The sequence below is a fragment of the Dromaius novaehollandiae genome, chromosome 5, assembly GCF_036370855.1.
Source record: "Dromaius novaehollandiae isolate bDroNov1 chromosome 5, bDroNov1.hap1, whole genome shotgun sequence".
NCBI classification, from domain to species: domain Eukaryota; kingdom Metazoa; phylum Chordata; class Aves; order Casuariiformes; family Dromaiidae; genus Dromaius; species Dromaius novaehollandiae.
This window is the reverse complement of record NC_088102.1, coordinates 45,623,835-45,639,214: the sequence shown is the minus strand read 5'-3', so window position 1 is coordinate 45,639,214 and position 15,380 is coordinate 45,623,835. Positions and strand designations below refer to the sequence as shown.

General features: G+C 45.4%; 2 protein-coding genes across 20 annotated transcripts in view; both read right to left on the bottom strand.

Annotated features, from left to right (window-relative positions):
* Positions 1 to 4,143, bottom strand: part of MADD (MAP kinase activating death domain) — a 73,710-nt gene extending 69,567 nt beyond the window's left edge. For 12 of the 13 annotated variants that reach the window (XM_064512702.1, XM_064512700.1, XM_026093178.2 and 9 more), the window contains exon 1: positions 3,849 to 3,967. The gene's annotated coding sequence lies outside the window, so the exon portion shown is untranslated. The other variant, XM_064512699.1, reaches the window with a different exon arrangement.
* A 2,095-nt stretch (positions 4,144 to 6,238) lies between these two features.
* The window catches only part of NR1H3 (nuclear receptor subfamily 1 group H member 3), a 29,908-nt gene continuing 20,766 nt past the window's right edge, over positions 6,239 to 15,380 (bottom strand). For 6 of the 7 annotated variants that reach the window (XM_026093190.2, XM_064512697.1, XM_026093191.2 and 3 more), the window contains 6 exons: positions 13,055 to 13,263; positions 12,608 to 12,787; positions 12,081 to 12,180; positions 9,501 to 9,614; positions 8,578 to 8,672; positions 6,239 to 8,155 (listed from right to left, as the gene is read on the bottom strand). In XM_026093190.2, coding sequence (XP_025948975.1) covers positions 8,009 to 8,155; positions 8,578 to 8,672; positions 9,501 to 9,614; positions 12,081 to 12,180; positions 12,608 to 12,787; positions 13,055 to 13,263 — 845 coding nt within the window. In that variant the 3' untranslated portion in view covers positions 6,239 to 8,008. The remainder of the gene's footprint in view (positions 8,156 to 8,577; positions 8,673 to 9,500; positions 9,615 to 12,080; positions 12,181 to 12,607; positions 12,788 to 13,054; positions 13,264 to 15,380) is intronic. The other variant, XM_064512698.1, reaches the window with a different exon arrangement.

Here is a 15,380-nt window from a genome sequence, read left to right as displayed (position 1 = left end):
AGTAATCATCATGCGGTCATCACAGGCTTAAAGGCCTCCAGTGACAGACAAATCTAATATCTCTAGAAGTATTTTCTAGCTCAGACAACAGAGCAAGGATTAGCTGAATTATATGGGTTCAGTGATATAGAGTAAACAGTAGATCATCATAACAATTTTTCATAGATCTTTAGGTGAAGAAAGAAAGGCAGCAAACCCTTTCAGGAACAAAAATATATAATTATTCCACAGATTAGCAGATTATCCCATTAAAAATATTCTCCATGAATCAGTACCTTATGCAGCTCATTTTTATTTCCGTGGGTCACCGACAATGCTTTTCCTTCATTAGTATTTACATCTTGAAATAGACGGAGATTGTTTAAACTTGGGAAGTGATACTAATCTTACAAATCAAGTTCTTTCATTCCTGTTTCTAAATCCTTTCCTCACTCCCGCAAATCCCCAATCAGTAGCTGCATTCTGTATTTTCTACTAGTGCAGGGAATAAGAATGTCAAGACCTTTCTGCTAAGGAGCTACTCAGAAGTTAATGCAGTATATCTTAAGTGCAGTCACAACAGAGCCAAAGGACATAGGTAGGAATTAATCTGAGTTGTAACACAGGCATTGCTATCTCCAGTTCTATCCTAAGGGAAAGTAAATGAAACATTCAACTCTGTACTTTGTTTTGACAAAAAAAGTATCAGTTTCCATCTTGAGGGTATGACGACACTACCTACTTCATTTAAAAAACTGCAACGTGAAATGGTAGCCTAATCCCTAAGATTTGTCATTCGTTATCCACTCTCATGCACTAAATCTCTATCAGTATCCCTCCCCGCCCCCCGCAGAAAGGTCATTCTTCTGACAAGCAGATTTTCTCCTGTACCTCTCCCCAGGTGTATTAACTCAAGTGCTGCAAATTAAAACAGTGAAGAGAGTTCTCAGACATTCAGCAGCATTTGTGACTTGCTAAATTAACACCAATGATTTTCATAAATATTTGCTTTTTCAACTGTCTCCTTGCAAAAAGATATTAAATAGATCTGACTGAACATCTTTGCAGAGGTATGTTGTAGCATATCTCAGCTCCAGGTAACTTGATTAATTATTTTATACAGCCTGGGGTGAGAGAGAAAAGCAACAAACTATGAACATCTGTGCCCCTCTCCCCAAGCCAGATCCAATCAAATCCAACTTTATTTCAATTACGATGATTTGAACAAGCGTTTTAGTAAAACTTGGGATCCATGGATGCTTCTATTGAAGCATCAATCCTGAAATTCTAAATAAAAAAAATTACTTTGGCTATATGGGCAAGGTTTATTGTTAAAAATTCCCAAGACCTCTATTTATCCATCTCCAATAGCCTTTCAAAGCAGACTGAAGTCGGACTAAAGTACCTATCTACACTGTCTCCCTCCAAAGAATGACAGAAGGGCATCGAGGTTGAAGAACAGTTCTATCCTGCAGCATATTTACTCTGTTAGTTTCCACAAAAACTTCGAGCTAGAAGACCTATTTTTGCCACCTGCTACACAGCCTCTGGTTCACCACCATTCATAGCTTTGCCACATAATATACACATCATCAAAATGTATGCACTCCTATACTTGAAAACATTATTTTAGTGGAGATACTATTTTTCTTTTCCTCTTTGTGCACCCATCTTTTAAAAGCAGCAATGGTGTAGAAACTAATGCAGCAGAACTTTGAAACTTGCAGCTTGAAAGAGTAACCTGTACATTTGGTGAAAATACACAAGACCAGACTTTCAGTACAGCTGCAGCATCACTGGATAGGTATGCACAAGGTCTTTCAGTGCAGACAAGGCTATCTTATTTTCCAAACAAAAATGTTCTGGAGACTTGCTGATGATTTTACATTTTATTAAACACATGGTAAGATGGGTAACAAGTATATGATTAATTCCAGGGTATATTAAATTAGGTTTGAGCGCTATATATTTTCTAACTATATGACAGTAAAGCAAAAGAACAACTTCATAGTTGGAATAATTGATCTATTTGGTACCATAACATTTTATTAAATGGCAGCAAAAGCAAACCTTGCAAAACTGTATTTTAGCTATGTTAGTTTCATTGGATACTGTCTCTGAGACATTAGGGTTGCAGGTTTTCACTACAGTGCTGAGAACAGCAAGTACTTCTTGTCCCCATCCAAAATAGCTCCCAAGGTTCAAACACTATTCAGGCCAAAAATGGAGACAACTGCCAAATAACTGTACTTGAATGACTTCAGTTCCTCCCTTATAGGGCCCTCAGGACACCACAATACATTTTCTGTCCCCTAGCTTCTGCCTGCAGGTAACGAGCTTTTGCAGACAAATGATGCTGCAAAGAGCGCAGCAAGGACACTTGAGAGTATATGAACAGAAACGCTGACCTGGAGTTGCACTGAACACAGAAAATGGCTGGCTCACATAGGGAAAGTATAACATATTGTTAGATTCACAGTTCTGTGCCATCCCTGTGCACAGAGAATTTACAGGTAACATATGTTATTCTGTACGTCTCAAAACAGTGTGTTGTATGGGTGATGCCTATGCCATACCTAAGTTCAGAAAAAAAAAAAAAGGGACAAAAGAAAGTAAAAGAGCAAATTATTTTCCTCCAACGCTTATCATTACTCAAAGCCCTTCTTTACCATGACTCCACATAAATAGTAGTCATGGACCAAGCTCCCCCTCACATCTGAAAATAAAAGTGGGCAACACAGAAAGATGGTAATATTGTTTTCTAAGGAACAATGCTCTCGATTTACAGGTTATTTTACAAGAAATTACCTAACATAAAGCGGATTCCCTATTCTGTCGCTTGGGGGAATAACGTGACCTGCTCTTTACAAACCGAAGAGCAAAACCACCTTTCCAGTTACGTTACTACGGATATTTCTTCACGAGGCGCGCGCACCTCATCGCTCCAAAGGAAGCCAGCCCTTTCCCCGTCCCCCTCGTTACCTGGCCTCACCATCCTGCCCGCTTCCTCCTGACGGGGAGGCAGGAAAGGCGCGGCCGCCCGGAGGCCCGAGCCCGGCCCTGCCCGGCGGGTAACGCTGCCGGGCGCCTCGCGACGCCAACGACCGCGCCGCCACCAACGGCCGCGGCGGTGCGGTGCCACCCCCACCCCCCCTTCTCCCGGCCGGCGAAACCACCACCGCCATTTCCAGGCCGGCCAGCCCTGACACGCCGCGGTCTCCCGCCCCGCTTGAAGCCCGCAAGCGACCCCCTCAGGAGCCGCGCCCGCTTCCCGCCCGGGAGCGCACCGGGGCCACCGGCGGCTCGCGCAGGCACCGGGCAGAGCCCCGCGGCGCCAGTCCGGGCAGGCCCCCGAGGCTGACCTGAAGCACCCCGGGGCGCACAGCCCCAGCCCCCCTCTGCAGTAACCTTGCCGAAGGACTCGCCTTCGCCCAAGCATCACCACAGCGCCGAGCCGGGCCGGCAGCTGCGGCACAGCCGGAGGCGGGTGGAGGGCAGCCAAGCCGCAGCAGAGGGGATGGAGATGGCTCTGCAACCAGCTGCGCGGGCAGGCAGGGGAGAAACCCCCGGGCGCCCGGCCCGCCCTGCCCACCTCCGCGCCCCCCACCCCGGGCGCCCAGCCCACCCCCACGCCCCCCTCCACCCCCGGGCGCCCAGCCCACCTCCGCACCCCCCGCCCAAGCCCACGCGCGGCGGCGGCAGCAGCACCCCGCCTTTGACATGTGCGCTGCAGGTACACGCACCCCGCCGCGCGCGCACCGCGGTCCCTCGCCCAGGCCCGCACGGAAGTGCCGGTCCGCCCGGACACCCAGACGCAGACCCAGAACCCCACCCGCCGCCGCCGCCGCGGCCGGGCTGCCCGCACCCACCTGCGCCGCCGGCCGACGCCCCCTGGCTGCTCTGCGCCGCCCGGCCAGTTCCGCATCGACAGCCAGGAGCGGAGCGCACCACTGCCACCCGCGAGAGTGGGGGGGGGGGGAGCGAACCACTCGTACCTACGGCGGAGGGGGGGAGCCGAGAGCCGCCTCAAGCGCCTTCCGCAGGGGGACGCTGCAACTCGCTCGCGCCCCCCGCGCCGTGGGAGGGGAGGCGGGGGGAGTGCGCGCGGCGGCGGGGTCGGGGGCGCGCTCAGGCGAGCCCAGGGCGCTGCGCGGCGGGGGCGGGACTTCCCACCGGCGTGACCGCGCGCCCAGGGGGCGGTGCCGCTTGAGGCAATGGCCGGCGCTCGCGCACCTCCGGGGCGGCAGCGGTGACCAAACCTCTCAGACGCGGCTGCCTAGAGCAGACTGCACCCGGCCCGGCGCCGGTGAAGATAACCTTGAAGGTTTTTCGCCAAATGAGGTGTCAAGTTACCGCTGTCAAAGCCAGTGCGGGCCCCCAGAGGGCAAAGCCGTCACGCAAAGGCTGGCTTCGGGCAAGCAAGGCAAAGGGGAGCGACATGGATAAGGAAGCAGGATACTGCAATAAGGACGTGCAATGCTGTGGGCTTTCAGGATCTATATATACATTGAGCTACTTATTTGCTGGTTTGCTACTGGCTTCTTAAGGTCATAAGGGAATTTAATTATTAAAAGCTGAGATGCAGCTTCTTGAATTTTTAGAAGCTCTCATAAACCGGTACACTGCACAACCAAATCCATTTATTAACAAAACCAAAATTACCAAAAAAAACCAAAAATGCAATCAAAACCAGCACAAGTATTGCAGCAGTAAAAAAAGCATGCAATAAAGTGCAGAATGGTAAAACATCATATTTGACATTCAGAATCTGTATTCTCCTCTCATAGTGGGACTGGGATTTCAGAAATCCATTCATCTTCTCCTCCTCCCCCCACCTATTTGACTATGTTGTGGGCAAGCACAGTCATTGCATAAGGGTAGAGTCAACAGGGAACACACAGAGCAGACTGTAGTTCAAACACCCCTGGATTTTTGCAGTGACCAAATTAGCAAAATTAACTTGAAGCAGGGTACAGACTTAGTGTCAGGACCGAGTCTCATCAAAGCCTACGTAGCATTTTGCAAATATGCATATGAAGACATCAAGGGCCACTGATCTCAAGGCAAGTTTTTTCACCACTTACTTGAGCTTCTTGAGGTAGCCTGGGAAGCTGCTGTAAAACCCAAAACTAATTCTGTGCTGATTTACACTTTAAAGAATATGAATACCTCCATGAAGGACATGTCTTTGGTTACATGACAGTGGAAAGGGATGGAGAAGCCAGAAGAGGCAAGGGAAGTCACTGTTTTCACCACTGTCCTCTACAGCAACATTATTGGTTGTAACTTGGAAATCCCTCATATTGACATGCAGTTTTTCTCTTTGAGTTAACAAGATGGCACACAGCTGCTTACTGGAAGCAGCTTCATTGCTACTGCCTCTTCTGACTGACAGCCTCATTTGTTAGCAGATCCTTGGACTACAGCCCAGCTGCCCTCTAATCCACCCAGGGCAGGCTTGAGCTCTCAAGCTCTGCTTGCTACTCCCCACTCATACTCTGCTGCAGTCCCTCATAGAGCTATTCCTATTCCCTCTCATCTGGTTTAGTACTTACAAATATATCTGTGGAGCTCTAAATTTTATACTCAGTAATGCAGAGGTTTTAGCAGAATATCTTGTGGTGTGGACACTTGATGAAATGACAACTGCAATTTGAAGATGATCCCCTCCCCCCTTTGGCAAGGGATCTTCAAATACTCTGGGACCAGCTAATGCTGGACAGCTCTCTGCTTTCCCTTTTCCTACCATTCTCTTTGAGAGAGTTCATATGAACAGCTATTCCTGTTGCTTCTCCTAAGCTAATTGTTTCTGCTGTATTTGCACTAGGCATCAGCTAGGATCCTGGCATAATTTGCTCAATAACCAGAAGCACAATGAGCTGGTATTTCAGTTTTGTTGAGCTTATGTTTTGTTGAGGCTACACAGAAAATGGAGCAGACCACATAGGACAAAAGGGTTAAAATCTGAAAGCAGCTGTACAAATAAAGATGGAATATGCATACATAACGCATGGTCTTCGTGACGTACACTTAATCCACTTCACCTATTGGCCAACTATGGCACACGGCAAGGTACATAGCAAGGTAAAATCTCACACTAGAGGTTGAAAGAAACAGCCCCGAGTTGCACTGTTATTCCTCTTTCTCTACTTCCTGCCCCTTCCCAACTGATAACCTCACTTTATTATTACCTTGGAGTTTGTTAAACCAAGAACTTACTCCACCTTCCCCTGGTCTAATGATGGCACATCAGAGAATGTCAGAATCCTGTATTAGGCTTTATTCTTTTATATAAACATTAACATTTCTCAAACAGATTAGTTAAAAATACAGATTTAAACAAGAAATTTTGCAATTGCAATGAGTTATAAAAAACAACAGATTATTTTACAGATTGTTACAAGTGCTTTACAAAGGTGCAGAGTGAAGGCCAGTGGCAGGGGACCAACCTCAAGTGCAAAATGGACACAATACCCTCACCACGGGCATAGCGCTCAGATACACAGCCAAAAAAAAAAAAAAAAAAAAAAAAAGAGCCATGTGAACCTAGGCTCTTGGGATGCTCACCGGGCAAGCAAACATAGTAGACCTCTATGAGACAGAAGACTCATGAGACCAAGCTACCAGGATACTTAAGGTTACATCTCTGAGATCAGCCACAAGATGTTGTTTCTTGGAAAATAAGGAACATATTTTTGCAACTGTATTTCTCTTCTGTCAGACAAAATATTGCTGTAAACCCTACAATACTTATGGATGTGAATACTTAAGGACTTAGGGCATAAAACCAGCGTGGATTCTCACTGTGCCCCAAGTGGAGAAGAAAGGATACAGGACCCAAGTGTCCTAGAGCAGTCGGCACTCTTCATACAGCAAGGACCTCCACATCCCAATCACTAAGTACCTTGGAAAGACTTTGGCATAAGTAAGAAGACGCAAACAGATCTGGTTACACTCAACATTCCTGCAGCCCATGATCTGAGAGTTGTATAGCCCATAGCTTAGGCAATGCCCATACTTCACTAGATGCAGCATGTCCTCTCTCCTTGGCCAATACATCTTCACGCTCTCCTTGGAACACATGCCACATGCTCCAAATTCTTGGAAGTTTTTGAGATCCTTCCACCACACCTACCTTGCCTAGGTACCAGTCTTTCACAGCTTCCTATCTTCTCTTCCACCCCCAAATGTAAAATCTATATTCTGATTTTTTGAAGTGCAGTTTTCCAGCTCTTAGCAAATCAGAAGTAAAGTGAACTGGCTGAAAATCAGCATAAGATAAAGCGGTGATGCATTATATAAAAATCCACTACTTTATGCCTGACATCTTTCTGATGTACAAATGTTCCCTACCCAGAGGACCTCCATGTTAGATAAAGGACACTACACATTCCAGGAGTCCTCTTTCCAAAGGAGGGCCAGAATGGAAGGGCAACTCTAGAGATGAAGTCTCACAATAAAGAAATAACAACAGCTACTCCTCTGGAAATCTTTGCAGAGGGCAGCACATAAAAGATATGTTACTTATAGGAAACCCAGTGAAACCCCTAGAACATCCACATTGACTTCCCTGAGCTCCTCAAATCCAGGTACACTGGGGACCCTGCAGAAGCCTTTTGAGCTGGGTTACTCTCAATAGAGAGGTTTTGGCAAGTTCCTGCAAATTCACTTTCATAATCAACAAGAGAGGAAAGGATCAGTGGGCAAATCCCCAGGACATGCTTAGAAAAGAGAAAGAGACTCTGAAGAGAGAGGTGTATGTGTATATGGGGAGGGTCTTCATTTCTACTGTTTTCAGATGTTTCATGTTATCCACTTGGGGTGTGGGCACTACATCAAAACCAACCCCCCATCTGATCCTCCAGCTGCCTCCTACATAGTCTTATGATATCATTGAAACCCCAGGCCCATCACTCCCTGCACTGCCTAGCCCAGATTTCAGTGCCTTGGGGAAGGGAGGCTGGCTTCTCGTTAGCAAAGGCTGGGAGATGGCGTTATGCTGACACATCAGTGCCCTGGGAGCATGCGGTCACTCATGCACATCCCAGATTTCTGAGAGAAGGGGAGGGAGTTTCTTGTCCTGCAGCCGAAGGGCAAACACCTGTTCAGAGTGGACGCTACTTAGTGTCCGAAGACTGACCAACTTCATTAACATCCGTGGAAACATCAGGTGGTCCTGCAGGGTCACACAAGAAGACAGCTCTTAGTAAATCCACACTAAAACTTTGCTAAAACAACAAAAAAACCCACATAAACACTGGATGACGCATTGTAAACACAATCCTAACTTTGTCTAAAACCAGCATCCTTCAGGAGATAGAAGTGTGAAGGAAGGAACAGGAACACCATACCACACCCCAAAGCTCCACAGTCAAGACTTTCCAAGCCAGTTAAACTACGGAACATGATAAAGGACAGCAGGCTGTGACATCTCACAGATCCTCCATTTACAGTTGCTACTACGCAGTCACAAAAGGATACAGCACGAAGGTACAGACAGCAAAAGAACTGCTACAAGCAGTACTGCAGGAACTGTGGCTGCATAAGCACAAAACTCGGTTTGCATCACTCCCCAGGATGTTCAAGTCAGGCACTTACATTTGGTCTGTTGATGCAAATGTAAGAATGAAGGGCTTCCACATAGGTGTGCTGCAGCCTCTCCACCAGGGACTGGTCCTGCACATTCGGTCGGTCTGCCAAAAAGCAGGTTAGAAGTGAGCAGGTTGCAACGGGCAGCCTCGCTTGAGGCTAACCCCAGTCCCTCAGTACACTCCTTCCCCTAAACCTCATCTAGCATTCACCCAGCACGGCCAGGAGAGTCATCCAGGACTGCAGCAGTTTTCCGTCATGTCAGTTTTCTGTAACTGTTACTTCTCAGTCATGTTCACTGAATATGGTGAGTCTGATCTGAATCATATAGAGGTAGGAGGTTACAGAGACCAGGCAGCACTGTCCCAATATATTTGGTCTCAGGCTCCTGTCCCAGAGAAGATGAGAAGCTGCAGTTATTCAGAAAGGGATAGGACAGTTTCTCCAGCAGCTAAGCCAGTGGCAAAATAGTAACAACCAAAAAAAATTTTTGACCTTTCAGGTCACAAGACACATAAAACACAAGCAAAGAGGAGAGGCAGCTTCTTTGCAAAGCCCTTTCCTGGATCAGAGCTATATTGGTCTCACATGCAAAATATTTTAGTTGACCACTAGATGTCACTCATGTCGCGTGACCTGCATCACACCAAAGAAGTGGCAAACACAGTAAAGAGACAGTAAAAGAGCAATTTCTAAAGGAGGAAGATTAATATTGGCAGATTTGGCACACACTTTTTCATGAGCATGGAATCTGCCTTCCTGTGGAGGTGGCACTAGAAGATTCAGAATATAATGAGCAGAAGTAGTAATATGCTATTTATCCCCAGATCCTATGCCCTATCACTCCTCTTCAGCCTGTGACCTTTCTTAACTCTATTTTCTTTATCCCACAACTCAGTGCTGCAACTCTTCAGTCCTCCTTGGCTTTTTACCTGCAGAGAAAATGTTGATGGCGATTAAAAGTGCATACTCAGCATCATTGAGCTGTAGCTCATTCATTCCCTTTGAGAACTCAAAGATGGGGTTAATGAACTCAAATTGCAGACCTGAAACAAACAGAGGAGAAGAGGGTGAGGGTCAGCAACAGCAGTTGTTTCCTGCCTCTCTAACTCACAGAATAAGCTATCAGAAACCCACTGCAATAGATCAGAGAGTGCAGAGGAAACACCCCTACATTATGTGCCAAGTGCAGCTGAAACCTCCCTTCACAACATATCCCTGCTGGAGAGCAACAGTAACAGTGGGTGAGGAGTCAGGCCCTAAACATAAAATGTTACTAGTTCTAGGTCTTCTGAGAGCCTTAAATGTCCCACAGCACATTAACTGGCAATAGCTAAAAGAAAATGACATAAATTCTGTGATGTCTGTCAAAAAGTCAAAAGCCCACAAGTAGGAAACCTATACTTTCGACTCTCACACCATCATCTCCTTCAAATCTGTCAGCCCTCATGCTTTCAAAGAAAGTTTTAATCCCATGCTACAGATTCAGCTGAAGCCTGTCTGAGCTGAAAAACATAGTTCCAGAAGGTCTGAAATATCCCATTTCTTTTAGCTCCAAAAGTTGGGAGAGCTAAGGCAGTGTGACTTAGACCTTCGATCACCTTTTTGACAAACGCAGTCTGGCAAAAGTGTATTGACATTTATTCTCTCATAGCATACAGAGGCTATTGCCACATCAGGTTTCTTTGTGCTATGTGCTGTACAAATATGCTGAAAAATTTTAAACCCTTCCCCCGAAACAGGGCCTCAGGTTTCTCATTTCCTGCAGTGCAAGTGCACCAGAGAAGAAAGAACAAGACAGAGGGAATCTCCCTTGTTGCCTGCTTTTTGCCTCCCTAAAAACCTGAGGAAAAGACTGCCAGGAAGTGTCGAGGAGGAAAAGTACTTATTAAAACTTGAAAAAAGAAACCAAGTTCAGTCCCCTACAGTTTTAATCCCACATCCTGAGAATCTGACCATTACAGTTTGAAAGTGCAGTGAGTGACATGCTAGGGCAGTATGTTCATAGAAGGTCATCAGTGGCCTAGAGGGCAGGAACACCCTCTGCTTGTCTGTGGCAGGTGTAAAGAATGACCACAGTTGAGCCCATGAAGCTTGTGAAGCACCCCAGCTTTTTGCTCTTAGAATGTGTTGGGTTTGGTTCCTCCCTCTCTCTCATAACTACGGGGTCCCTAAGCAACATGATTCCTACCACTCCCTTTCACTTATCCTAGTACTTCAGTTGTTTCTCCCCTCAGACTCCTTCTACGGCTCTTACATTCCCAGGGTTTGCGATGAGCCTTTCAGTCAGGTGAGGGAAGCATCAGCTGCTGGGGAAATAAACAAAGAAATGGAGAAGAGAAGGCGGAATAGCTGGTAGCTTAAAAGTAGCAGCCCTCCAAATCAATTCCCAGTGGGCAAGCCTAAAGACTGTCCTAAACAGAAACCTTGACAATAAGACCTATGGAGCTGAAACCTAATTCTTCCAGCCTAGTCATTATGTACAGTGAGACCGGAAGAAACAACTCACATAAGCTGCCACTCTTCTCCTATTTCATATGGACTCTCAGTCAACCATATGAACACTAAAGCTTGGCAGGCCCTGACAAACAAGCAGAGAGTCATACCGCTGGGCCAGATTAAGGTGCTGAGAAGGGCCAGTGTCAGGAATTCCTGGGTATACCTGGATGGGAAATCTTAAGTAAAGGCCATCCCAAGTATAAACAGTTAAATAGCTACCCAGGGAATCAAAAAATAGTGTGAAAGACAGCCAAAGTCTTGTTTTCAGAAATGCTGAAGAAACGTACTTCCTGTTACTTCATCTGAAATTATGGATACTCATTGCTCCTGGAAAAAAAAGGCTTCAGAAATCATATCATCATATACTGAGCTAATGACAGGTCCACAGCATTCTGCAGGGATCTTCAGTGCACAGTACAGACTTCACATCAACTGAAATGCAATCATGATAAAGTTGTCACTCAGAAAATGCATCTGCATTACCAAGGGCTACAGTGCAAAGGGGAGAAGACTGGCGTTTGATTTGCTGTGATCCAGTATGTCTCTAAGACCACATACCTGCACCAGATCTTTACCAGAAAGGAAGTTCCCCCCAGCTGCCAGCCCTGGGTGCACACCACACATGCACAGACAGCTAACAACTGGAGCACCTGCACCACAAGCAGACACCCCAGAGAGTGAGCTAGGGTGTGACTTCAGTCTTGGTTCTTCCAGCAACCTGGGGTGCACTAAAGTGCATACTGTAAGACTCCAGTCTTCTATACAGCAAGATTCCTATGCTGTAAGAATCCAAATTTTCCTAAGCAAGTTCACACCTAGAAGGATGTGAACCGAGCCAATATCACATGTTAAAAGCAAACAAGGCCTGCGGGGAACATCAGTCTGGTCTTGTTCCAAACCTCTCACCTAATTTCCCCTCTAAACCCCAACACACTATCTCCAGCAGCCCACAGAGGAAAGGATGAAAGAACACGAGATATGGGGAAGGAAGAAACACCTGTCTAAAGCACCACCTGCTTTGGCGAAGTCATCCCGATTATAGCTCAGATCCTTAAGAAATGTGATGCTCTCAATCTCTGGATTGTAGCGTCGAGATGTCTCCAATAACATCACCTGAAACCAGAGGCCAAGGATATACTTGACTTGAATACAGTAAAAAACATTACAACACTGATAATTTGTTGAGGGCTACAACATTCACCGGAAGAAAACAAGCCAAGTCAAACCAAACCAAACAAACAACAAAACCCAAACATGTTTCTCTCACTCAGAATGCTTCAGAATTCCAAGGCAAATTCTGCTGCAGCCTTTGCAGTGTCTGCTCCTGGGAAGGGGAATACCTGCTCGCCACTACCAAGGCTCTTTCCCCATTCTACTCAGCGGCCCTTTACCAGAATCATCTCGCACTGCAGTAATGGTCCCATAGCTGAGGTTCTTTCAGTGTGTCACCCAGAAAAATGGATGGAGCTAGTTCTCCAGGTGGGTTCTCCAAATGTTTTCCTCTCTGCTACTATATACTGTGGTGGAGCCAAACTCTCACCTCTATGGTAGATGTCTTCAATAAAGCAATCTGATCTTCCCTGGTGAGCTCCAGAAAGCCGGGCAGTTGCTTGGCAAAGTCCACAATCTCTTGCACAGAGATAATTGCAAGTTCTGTAAAGTGAGCAAAACGCTGCTGCCTTGCTTCACGGTTATTAGGGTCAGGAACCTGGGGCCATGGCTGTGGGGATGAGAAGAGACACAGAGTGGAGACAGTGTATACATGTGAAAGATGGAGAGAGGGAAGAAAGATGGGATGTAAAAGATGAAGTGAACAGAGAAAGAAAATGACTGAGACACTGGAAACTCATCCTTTGCTGTTCTTTACAGAACTTCAGCCTACAGATCCAATTCTTCAAGCATCTCCCTTTTCCCACATGCTTTGCTCACAACCCCGAGTCCCCAGGCTTCACTTTTCTTATTTTGGGTCCACTGGTAGAGGTTTTACCGTCACTTTGAGCCTGTCTGTGAATGAGCGCTGGTTGCACTGCTGCTGAGCGGCCACAAGCTTCTCTATCATGCTCAACTGTTCAGGAGTCAGTTTGTGGGAAGGGCTTGGCGGATGTGGAGGGTTTGGACGCAAGACAACTGTCCGAGCCTGATCATCTTCCTGCTTTTTCAGTTTCTTCAGACGGATCTGCTCTTCAGACAGAACATCTAAAAGGAGGAATAGTCAGAGAGAAGCACGATATCAGAGTGCAGTGGAAACCAAACTAAATGCAGGGTAGCATGCTATGGATAGAGAGGCAGGGTTTAATGCTGCCTGTATCTGGCATATTAGAGTGTACATGATACAGACAGCAGGCAGCAATACTTATTGTTTGTTCTTTTTCCCTCTTTAATTTTTTTCATTGCCTTTGTTGAAATGGTACTGTCCTGTAAAATGATCACAAAGGACAGAAGCTCCCTTCATGCTGCCTTGCAAATGTCAGAAAGGCAACAGCAGCTCCTCCCATTAAGCAAGTTCCCAAAAGGTAATGTTATAACAGATTCCAAGTGGTGCCCTCTTAGTATGTCACAGTGTGTGCATTACTTTTTATACTGTCCTATTGTGTTGTCTTTTTCTGATATTGTTCTATTAACAGCTTGTGTCACTTCGTGTTCCTCTTAAGAGGTCAGAGTCAGTACTGGATTGAGTTGAAGCTTGAAAGGACAATCCCCTACACAGCCGAGCTGCAACAAAGTGTAAAGAAGTAACATAAAGCAAGAGAGATAATAAAAGAATAGGTTTGTATATATATCTTACTGAGGAGGAATGCAAGTCCTTCTGGAGTAGGGCTGGAAGTCGTCTTCAGTCATGAAGTAAAAGGGTCATGGCCACTTAGATTTAACTTCGTAAGGAGTAAAACAACTCAGAAGTACATGTTGTGAAAAAATCTTACTGGACCAACTGCTCATGAGTTACTTTAAATACAAAAACCTGTTGAAGGCCTGTAACTAAGTTAACTGGACTCAAGAGTTCAATGATTTGAATGTAGAGAAGGTTTGTTATTAAGTCAAAGCTGCAAGAACTATCTGAAATCTGTATCAAAAAAAAAAAAAAAAAAAAGAGGAAACTATCAGACCTACCTGGATTATAGGATTATCTTCAAGAAAATCATCCTACCAGTTAGTGATGAATGAACAAAAAGCAGAAAAGGAGCTGACTGGCAAAGAAAACTGTATCTTCAAGAAAAAACAGATAACGAAAGAAAGTTTGATCTTGCAAACAAGATTAAAAAGACACTAAAAGATTCTTTGGACATTTTTTATACAAAGGTAACAAGGAAACATAGCCGCTACACAGAAAAGCAGGCCCCAAAATGGAACAAATACATTCTTGCACTTCTTAAAAGAATCACATTAGACATGAAGGCAAGAACTGGAGAGCTACTGTGAAAATGTGTTCTGAAATGGAAATTAAAATACACAGGATTGAAGGGAAAGCCAAAGAACATAATACATTCAGGCTGAGAGTAATCTTCCTCCCAGACTTCCAACAGGAATGGCACGCGTGCACGCACACACTCACAATTCAAATAGCAAAGGCATTCAATGCAATTACCAAGTTAGAGGGAAATCTGTAAGACTGGAGAATGCCAGTCACAGTATTAGTCTAAGCAAGGAAGGTCACAATATTAGTCTAAGCAGGGAAGGAAGTGATCCATGCAATCACAGTCCCTCATCTTATAGCTCAGACACACAAAAGAATTTACAGCCCAGTAACCAGTTGCCAGGTATCAGTGTACCTTGGGAATTGCCTATGTGCAAGCTCCTACAACATGGTAAATGCAAAGCAATCTGAGTTCATTCAGTTTTCCATGAGGAATTTTTTAACCTCATGGTGCACACTGGCTCAAGAACATATATAAACTGGCCATGAATAACTTCAGTCTGGGAATTAAAAGAAAGTTTCCAACAATTAGTAAAAGTAAGCTCAGGAATGTCTTTCCAAGTGGAACAGCTGGGGAGAAAAGTTCTCAATTTCTGTGAAGATTAAGAAGGCAAATTTACAGTGGGGATTACAGTGTCTGCAAGAATTGCCAAGCCATTGATAATAATGACACAAAGATTCCTTCTGGCCTGATTTTCCTGAGTTGAATTGTACCCTTTATCTCCACCACAAGATGAGGAGTAAACATTGAAACACACTGAAGCTCCCTGGAAACTACTTGCAACAGAAAAGTAGCAAGGTGGATAGGTAGCCTTGCTAATGTAGCTTTTCAAATAAATCTGTTTTGTAGCTCTCTGGAGCAGGGGGAAATGAAGCAAAGGCAGCATCTGCAATGCTACTC